Source organism: Passer montanus, unplaced genomic scaffold (assembly GCF_014805655.1).
Source record: "Passer montanus isolate IOZ18808 unplaced genomic scaffold, ASM1480565v1 scaffold30, whole genome shotgun sequence".
Taxonomy (NCBI): Eukaryota; Metazoa; Chordata; class Aves; order Passeriformes; family Passeridae; genus Passer; species Passer montanus.
Window position 1 is genome coordinate 7,705,306 of NW_024367708.1, and position 9,854 is coordinate 7,715,159.

General features: G+C 48.9%; 1 protein-coding gene across 4 annotated transcripts; it reads right to left on the reverse strand.

The window, feature by feature from the left end:
• Positions 1–1,251: 1,251 nt before the first annotated feature.
• SPRY2 (sprouty RTK signaling antagonist 2) lies at positions 1,252–7,746 on the reverse strand. 4 transcript variants are annotated; one of them, XM_039714648.1, is made up of 2 exons: positions 6,974–7,746; positions 1,252–3,026 (listed from the first exon to the last, which is right to left on the reverse strand). In XM_039714648.1, exon 2 carries the CDS (start codon positions 2,973–2,975, stop codon positions 2,040–2,042), a length of 936 nt encoding a protein of 311 aa, XP_039570582.1. In that variant the 5' UTR covers positions 2,976–3,026; positions 6,974–7,746; the 3' UTR covers positions 1,252–2,039. The 4 variants fall into 4 exon arrangements, with proteins under 4 accessions (XP_039570582.1, XP_039570586.1, XP_039570585.1 ...); XM_039714652.1 differs by lacking the exon at positions 6,974–7,746 and adding an exon at positions 6,798–6,820; XM_039714651.1 differs by lacking the exon at positions 6,974–7,746 and adding an exon at positions 6,372–6,701.
• Positions 7,747–9,854: the final 2,108 nt, after the last annotated feature.

Consider the following 9,854-nt stretch of genomic DNA (forward strand, 5'->3'; position numbering starts at 1 on the left):
ATTAAATAATATAAATCTCTGTTTATCAGCAGCCAAGCACAAACTCACATATACAGTCCACTACTCAGCTACAGTATACTGATGTGCTTTAAATATGGACAAATTACTCATGTAACATGAGCTACCCTCTTTCTGGCAAATTCCAGTCTGAGACCTAAATATATACTGTTCATCTTTGTATACCAAAGTATCCAGCCAGCTGGTGCAGAAAGTAAACCAGCTTACATTTTTCACCTGAGAGGTAAGGAAAAAAAAAAAAGAGAAAGAGAACAAGCACTTTTTAATTTCACTTGATGATTGATAACCAATATGCACAAACACACAGTGTAAGATTTCTGAGTACTACAGACCTATGTAAAATCATCCAAACACCAGACCTGAGATGAAAACTAAGGGACAAAAACACAGAACATTTACTCATTGCTCTGGTTTTCAACTTTTAGTGAGTTCTTAATTTATTAGTAATAACTTGTTTATCTTGGAGGGGCTTCAGAAAAGGCTGGGAGACTTTTTTAAGCGTCAGCTTAAAAATACTTATAACTATTATTAAATGCCAGCTTAAGAAATGTATAAATAAAATTGAACATTAAGACCTCTAAACTTGGAGAGACATGCTCAGAACAGGAAATGATAGTTTGTTAATAAAGAAAGGTAAATCATTCTCTAGGCTTCCGGTGGGAAACTTGGCAGGGAAAGGATTTTGACCTCAGTGGAAGGTAACTGCCACAAATGACAAATCAAGCAACTTTCTTCTTACAAGTGAAGCAAATGTTTGACATAAGGCTGGACTGCATTCAGATCTATCACTCCCTGTGGCATACTCTTCTAACTTTAACAAATAATCCTGCAAGCTTTTTGCATTGACGGCATTAATTGCATTTTTTTCCTCCTCTCTCTCACTGAGTAAAGCCATGCAAGCCTAACATTTTTTGTGAATGATTACTTATTTCCTATTTGAAGCACAAAAGCTCATCACTTATAGTATAGGTCAAGCTTTCAGTGCCTATTAGTCCTAGTCTGGAATGAATTAATGCATTTTCCTATGTTGTAGAAACAGCATATGGGACATTTGTACAAAGGAAAGGAGCAAAAATCTTGCACTGTTTTCAGGTGAAGAAGTAAACAAGGGCAAAAGAATACACTTAGAAATCTCTTTTCAGTTTCACATTAGGGTCACTGTGAAGTTTGAATTAGAAGTATCAATTCTCCCAACTCAGAACAATAAATGGGAAAAAATGACAAGTAGCCCAGTTTAATTTCAAACGTTAATATATTTTCTATTTTATAGTGAACATATGCATCATTCACCCCTTATTTGCAGCAACTATGACGTCCTCATAAAAAGGGGTGACATTTGTAAGATGCCTCTTAAAATAAATATTTCTTTTTATAAAATAATAAAACTTCAAATAAATATTCTTTACACTAAACAATATGTTGAAAAAATTAGAAAATAAAGGCTGAATTTTACTGTAACTGTACAATATACATGAAGTCCAAAGGGAAATCAAAGTCTTGTAATAGAAGGTTTCCGTAAGACAAAATACAATCTAAAAACATACTGATTGATTCACATTCTTCCGAATGTACAACATATTAGTATAATATTTTGTGACTGTGCCATGTCTTATGACAGCACTTACTTTTCACAGTTGAAAATATTATTGTATATACAAAAATATAGCACATTATCTCTGGCAGAAAACAATGAAAAAAAAGGAGTCATTTGCTAATTTACAAATTTTGCAAGTACTATTCACAAACAATAGAGTTGCCTAGGAGTGTCTGTGTTGCTTTAGCTTATGCAATATGTGGGTCACAATGTACTGCATCCCTTTTTTTCCCCCTGTATGCCACTAGCTGGATTCTAACAAGCGTATCAGTTAAGATGGCACACACACAGAAAAGCATTTCACTGCAAACAGCAAAGTACATCCCCAACCCTTCTACTACAGTGCCAAGACCATAGCTGCTTAGTTGGTTGCATATGTACGTTAAAATAATAATCCTTGTTACTTTAGTATTTCTGGCTAGTGATGCTATGTCGGCTTTTCAAAGTTCCTGGGGGGTACGCTGGGAACTTTGCAGCAAACGGTGTTGGAGTGTTTGCAGCGGCACCCAGGCCGATTTACCCGGTCGTAACAGCCCTGGCACAACTTAAGGCAACCCTTGGCTGGTAGATAACACCACAAGCAAGGCAGAAAGAGGGACACTACACCCATGGCGGACCACCTAGTGCAGCAATGTGACTGACTGCAGGAGCAGGGGTTGTCAGCACAGTTGTCCTCGTCATCGTTAGAGCAGTGATAGAAGAGGCCCTTCACACAGCAAACACAAGTCCCATAATCAACCACGTTCTGGGCTGAGCAAAGACACTGCTTGTCACAGATCCAACATGAGGGGAGGGTCCTTGGATAAGTGCACTCCTTACACTTACACTTTCCACAGTCCTCACACCTGTAGCTGTGTGCTCCCAAGTCTTCTTTGCTCAGTGGCTTCAGCTCACTCGGCTTGAGCTCAGACTTGGGCTGCATTCGGACTATCCCATCAGCAACTGGCCCCGAAGATGATCCCAGAAGTCTTTGTTCTGACGAATTACTGCTTGTACTTGTCCTCGTACTGCTCCGTGAGCCTGTGCTGACTGTGCTGATGGACCGGGACAGAGGCGCTCGAGGAGATGCGTGTGTTTGCGTGTGCTGGATGCGACTGATATGACGATGCTCAGGCAAGCCATGGGGCCTTTCATTTTTGGGCTGGGCTGTTACCCGAGGAGAAGACTTGACCCCTGGCCGTGGAGCCACTGTAGGTCCCTCTGTGTATTCATTTGTGTTTCGGATGGCTCTGATCTGGTCCAACGACAGGACATGAACCTGCTGCATCAGGACATCCCGTAGGTCGGGCTCCCCGTGCGGTCTCCCACTGTCACGCCGAGCCTGTAGTAAGGGCTGCGACCCACTGCCGTGCTGAGTCTCCATCAGTGCCCGGAAGCTTGCTCACCCCGCCAGGCTTAGAACACATCTGAAATCCTGGAGCAAAAAAGAGAGGATTCACTATTGAAACACGTCTCATGCTCTCTCCAGCAGCTTTTCAAACCTGCAGGACCCCACAGCACTGCAGACAATCAAGTAATGCATCAGCCATTAAAAAAAGGAGTCACATCTGGGATAAGCACTGGCACCGGTCAGCTGAGTAACCAAATTCCCTTGGCCTGTTCTGCCTACTGCTGTGGAGAGCTCAAGAACCTTTAAGAATCCCTAGGATTCTTTCCTAGAACATGCAACTTAACTTGTGGCACTGGAAAGTCTAGGTATTGCTCCTGCTAACTGAGGCTTCTCAGGCCATCATCTGGTTAGACCATGGCCTTTTAAGTGATTACATTTCAGCCGCTTGAAGTGACACTTCTTTTCACATCAGGCTACTGAAAACCTTATACCAAAAAAAAAAAACCCCAAAAAAACCAAACTATCCTGCAAGTATTTAGCAAGTGTAATGTGACCTGCTGATGACAGACATATAATTCTCCAATTTTGTTTAAAACTGGATAATATTTTGGTAGGCTAGTCTCTTTACACATTAAACTTTACATGATGTAAATAGGAAATTTTAGTTTAATACCAATGGTCCCAAGAAAAACACTAAATAGCAATAAAATGTTTGAGGTTAGACATTAAATGAGTTAGTGCTACCAAAAACTTCAACAGCACAAGTAAAAATATCTCTCTCCAGTATTTTAGTGTGTGTCACACCACTGTGATTGTTATTTTAAGGCTCAAAACTACAAAAGCAATGTTACCACAGTTGTTTGGTTATTTGGTTTTGTTTTTTTTTTTAATGTGTAAAAAACTCCATAGACTACATTTCAAATTGTAAATATTATCAAGAGTGGTTTGTGGGATAGAGGCATACATAACATAATCAAATAATGCCAGCATCCAAGAAGTCTACTTGATTGTGAATATTACTTGAAAGGATCGTTAACTACAAAGTAGAAAAGTAGACTTTAGAATTTAAATGAAAAGCCAGTAAAAGACACAGAAGATGAGAACTTGTAAATAACTTCCACACTTAAATATGCACAAGTTTCAAGTACTGCCCTCTAAATTAGTTAATATTTGTTTTGCCTTTATCATATCTTAAAGTGGCTCCAAAATCCAATTACCTATACAAAAATCCAGAACAATATTCTACAATTAAAACCCAAGCAGGAACCAAACTTCTTACAAGGACCACACAATGTCTTCAATTATAACTAGAAAGAGCACCATAGTGTTACTCTGTACACATCAGTTACCAACAATAACACTGTACTGCAGTATAGTAAAATATAGCCAAACAGTTTAACAAAGAGTATCTCAAGACACTGTCTTTATTCTAACATCAATGCAAAACATTTAACCTTTTAACTCCTGGCTCCCCTCCTTCAAGTGTTTTTTCTTTAAAAAAAAAATACATATAGACAAATGTCTAACTTTTAAGAGTGACCACTTATTTTAAATATTGTCAAATTCTGGTTTTGGACACAGGATGTGTTACAGTACTCCCTACACCTCCCGCCCCCAAAAAGTCTTGCAAACTTGGCTTGAAGCATTACTTATGCTTTTTTTTTTTTTTTTTCCCCAAATTAAAACCTCTGCCATACCAAAAGTTTCAAACAACAGCCTAAGTAGATGTTCACCTCTTCTGAAACTATCTGGAGACAAAAAATAATAGAAAATAAAATGCTTTCCCCATTCTTAAGAGGAATTGGCAGCCCTATCTCTCCTCCGCGTCCAGGTTTCCAGCAGCCCCAGCCAGCCTAGAGGGTACGCCGGATCAGCCCCTGCTTCTCCAGAAATGACAACCCACTGCAAAAGCAAAGCTGACCCTGACCTGAAGGCGCTTCAGACGACCCCGGGATCGGTGGCGGAGCCCCCCTCAGACGCCAAGGTGGGAGCTGGAAAAGCAGCCTCCGGTCTCCGCTTCCCTCCCCGCCTCCAGCTCCGTCTCGGGCGGGGGGCGCACAGCAGGTGGGAGGCGACAGCCCCTCGCCCGCCGGAGAGTGCAGACAACCTGGAGATAACCAGGAGACATCCTCTGGGCTGGGAGGTGGGAGGGGGCTGCTTCAGCCGCCTTATCAGAAAGTCAAACCCATGTTTCCTTTTAACTCTTCCCCCCTGCCCTCCCCCAGGAGATGCTAAAGGAGCTTCCCCTCCCGGGAAGTGCCAGGCGCCCTGCAGACGGTTCAGACAACACCTCCGGGACAGCTGGGCAAAAGGCAGATTACCCCCTCTCGCCTTGCCCTAAACACCCATTCAACTTCACAAAGCTAGCCGCTGGAAAAGCTCCTCTTATTTTACGCATATTCTGCAAATTGCCTGACCTTCAGCCCGCCCCGCTCCGCCCCAGCCCGGAGGGACCCAGGAGGCATTTCCAGCGGGGCATCAGGCCGAGCCGGGTGCTCCCCGTTTTTTCTCCCCGTCATAGATCCGCTAACAGCACGGGATGCAAAGAACCAGCACATTTATTTGCAAACCTACGCTTGCCTGAAAATCCTGACGGGAGGGCACACCTCTCCCTCCTCTGACCTAGTACTTCTCCCCTTGCATCCGCCAAGAGCAAGAGAAGCAGATTTGCCTTTTTGTGTGTGCATGTGTGTGATAACACGATTCCCCACTTCTAAGAGCCAAAGTCCACTCTCACCGAGCTCAAGTGCCAGCTTTGCTAACTTTTCTTTTCTTTCAATCTGGGCTTGGCAAAAGGGTGAGCGAGGGGGACGGGTTTCGCGTTCGGCACATTTGGGGAGGTTGAAAAAGCGAGGGGCTTCTTGAGTGCTGTGGAAAAATCCCGTGTACAGCTGGCCGGGGAAGGGCGAAGCCTAAGGGAGAGAAGTCCTCTGCCCGTGAATTTCTGTTTTGTGGCCGGAGTCTGTGCAAGGCACCCCCACCCCCATTCCCACCGCACACACACCAACCACCTCCTCTTCTTTCAAAGTGCTTTGAAACCCCCATTAAGGGCCGAGTGTGTGATCAGACTATGGATTAGGGCAAAAGGGACTTTACCATCGGGGTGGGGCAAAGTGACACACAAACAGCTTGCTGAAAACACCAGCAGCGCTTTTTTTCTTATTTTTCTTTTCTTTTCTTTTTTTTTCTTTTTTTTTTTTTTTTTTGATGGGGGAAGGGGGCTGTCACGAAGTAAGCCCACAAAAAAAGAAAAAAAAAATCAAAATTATGGCTTTTCCTTCCCCTCCACACATGCCCTCTGCATAGAAGAACCTAGAGAATGACTTTCCTCGTCTTACAGATCGAATTAATTTCATCACAGGCGAAATATCTAAGCTTACACACACGCACACACACACACGTATATATTTGTACCAGACGTGCACTCACTTCCGAATCGCACGGATCTCCTGACGCCACTACAGACAGGCGTAAATCACGCACTGAAAGGCGGGTTGCTCCTTCTTCCCCAAGACCGGGGGACAAACAGCCCCGACGCTCGCCAGCCCCGCTGCGCCCTCCCTTCACCTCCCCCGGGGCTTGTCGGAAACCCACGCGTGCCCAGCGGGGCAGGAGCGCGCAGGACCTCCCGTGCCCGGCCCCCCGCAGCAGCCAGGGCACGCCGCAGTTGTGGCTCCTTCAAGCGCACCCCCGCCCGGCTCGCAGCCCCCGGGGCATTCCGGGGCGCCCGCGCAGCCCTCCGCCCCCCGCGCAGCCTTCCGCACCCCCGGGGCACCCCGGCGGGGCACGAACGCCCGCAAAGCCCACGGAGCTCCCCCCACCCCTCCCCGGAGAGAAACCGCTCCGAAATCCCACCTCCAGCTCCTCTCTGAGAAAGGAAGGAGAAGGGAAGGGGGGGAGAGGGAGAACCTGTACGAATGGAAAAGGGATCGGCCTCAAACATTTCCACGAGTTTTCTTGGAGCAACCAAAGGCGGGGGGGGGGGGGGGGTTCTGAAAAGCTTGTTTTGCAAAGAAGGAAAAGGCTCTCACCGTGATCGCGGCGCTGCACCAAACCCCTCTCTCTCTTGTATTTTCTTCTTCCTGCGGTTTGCAAATAAATCCAGCCCTAAAGCAAAAAAAAATTCTTTTCCAAACTCTGTTTTAGTCCAACTTGCAAATTAGAGTAAGAATGATCACCACGTAAAAAAAAAAAAAGTCCAGAGCAAAGTTAGGTGCCTCTCCCCAGATCGATTATAAATACGTGTGTGCGTGTATGTACTATAATAATAATAATCAAAACACCTCTCCGGATCGGGTGGGTTTTCTTTGCTACTAAAAATCACTCAGTCTTGCACACACACACTTTCCTTTTTTTTCCTCAATGAACAGGAGGCCGAATCGCCAATACCAAGTCACTTTTTTTTGTTGTTGTTGTTGCAAATTGATCAAGAGGAAAGGGAAAAGCCAAAGAAAACAAAACAAAGTGGATTTAAAATAAAATCCCAGAGCTTTCTTCCACTGAGCTCCTCCAAAAAAGCAGCTTGTGCAATGTAGCCGTTCTGCTGAGAAGCTGCTTGCTGCAGGCTCCTCTCCCCTTCTCTCCCTCTTAGCTTTCTCGCTCCCTCTGCGAGCGTGTGTGTTGCAGGCAGTTCTGTGGTTTGCAATCGGGGGGGTGTTTTGGGAGCGCAGCGGATTTGTGGTGGTGGTTGTTGTTGTGTGTTTGGAGGAGGTGGAGGAGGAGGAGGAGGAAGATTTGAGATCTGAGCTGTAGGGGCTCGGCGTTTTTCTGCTCGCTCGCTCTCTCCCTCTCTCTCTTTTTCTTTCCGGAGGAGGTAGGGTGATCTCTCTGCAAAAGCAGCAGTAAATGGCGTCATGTGGATCTGAGGAGGAACAGAGCAGTTGTTGTCCCAGAGGATATATCGCATCCGGTCCCAGCTCATTGGCTCTGCGGGGCTACATTCACTGGCGCTCCCAGCGCCCTGCCAGCACTCAGAGCTGCGGGAGGCATTCAAAAGGGCAGCGCTGCCGCCGCCGAGCCAGCCCGGCTGCCCCGGCCCCGGCCCCGGCCCCGGCCCGTCCGCGGCGCTCCCCGCGCTGCGCGGGGCGAGCGGCAGCCGCGCTCCCGGGGCCTCGCCGCAGCCTGTGCTCACGGGAGGCTGCTCCGTGCGCGGTCTCACGCCGCTCGGGGTTGCTTTTGTGCTCGTGTATTTACTCAGAGGCAGGCGGCGATAGGTTTGCAGGGACACCGAGGGGAACTCGCTTCTCGCGGGGAGGAAGGCGCGCTCGCCCCGCCGCTGCGGCCGTTCGGGAGACCCGTGTCCGAGCGCTCCCCGTTTCCTCCCACCCGTTTTTCTTAACCGAGTGGAATAAAAGTTTACACTTTCTGCCCCTCCCCTCCCCCGCTTCGCCCTTTCCAGCCGCCGGTCGCCGGCCGCGCAGGGAGCAGGAAGGGTGATTACTTGGGGCATTGTCCCGCGGATTAATGCGATTAGGCGGCGCGGAGGGCGCCCCCGTGGCCGGGCGGGAGCGCGGAGCGGGGCCCGCGGGGCGCGGAGCGGGGCGGAGCGGGCGGCAGCTCCCCGCGCCTCGGGCCCTGCCCGCGGGGTGCGCCGCGTCCCTGGCACCATCAGGGTCCCCTCGCCTGTGCGGGGGGGCCTGGATGTGTGTTGGGTTTTTTTGTTGTTTTTATAAGTTATAAAAGCCCTACAAACCTCCCCCGCCCCAAACTTTATTTTAGTCAGTTGCCATTCGTGCGGGGGACACGGTCTGCGAGCAGCTCGCGAACGTGACTGTTTGTCTTCTGGGCGTTTCCTGACACGGCCACAGCTCGGTCCCTTTGGTACGAGCTGGAAGCACTGACGGGGCCACTGTGGCTGCTCGGACGCGGGCATCTTGCGCCCGCACGTATCTGTAGCGCAGCCCTGTCCCCAGGCAGGCACGCACGGAGCCCGAATGTTCCCGTGTCACGTGTGGCACTGCTTAAAATACACACCGTGTGTAAGGCAGCAATCGCTGCGCTGCTCGCTTGGACAACTCTCGGTGCAAAGCCCCAACCAGCCCTCCACTACTCGAGGCGATTTCGCAGCACTTCCTCTCCTACACCTGCTGGTCACCGCTCCGTGGAGGGGGCGGTCATTCCTCATAAAAACGTGTAAATAACGAGGGCTGTGTCTCACATGGATGGCCTTCGGGTTTTCGTGGTTTCATGCTCAAGTATCCGTTCTTCCACAGTAATATTCTGAACCTGCAAACTATTTTCCATACTTGGGTGACAGTAAGGTCAGCCGGAGTTAAACGGGGCTCGCTTCTTTCCTTTCAAGAGGGTTCCATCGCTCCTTAGCCCGGCCGTCCGTCCCCTCCGTACCCTGTGCCGCTGTCCCGCCGGGGCGGGGGCTGCCCCCGGGCTGGAGCCGCAGCCCGGCGTGGCTGGGTTACCCTCGGGGCTCCGGGCAGCGGCGGCGGCGGCGCGGCCGCTCTCCCCGCCAGAGGGAGCGCGGCGCCGGGGCGGGGGGCAGCGGGTCAGGGCGGCTCCGCGGGGGCACCAGCCCCGGCGCCGGGCAGCGCCGGAGCGAGCCGCGGGCCTGCCCTGAGCTTCCCCGCGGGAGGGGGAACCCAGCGGCCTGGCGTCTCCCTGAGGATGCGCCGGGCAGCGACATGAGCATCCTCGGAGATGTGCCCTGTGTGTAGGCTGCGCGCTCTGTGTCAGCAAGGCAATCCACGGTGTTCAGTTGTGAGAGGTAAGTATGGGTTAAAATATCCGGGAAGCAGAAAACACAATATTCCCCTCACTGTAGAAAGACAAAATTCACTTCCTCCCACATAGCAAAGTCAAAAATAGGTTAAGAACTTTTTGTGCAAGCCTATACACATGGGAAAGGTCTGTTGAATTATTTATCATCGTTTATATTGAGTACATAAATAGTGTTTTAAG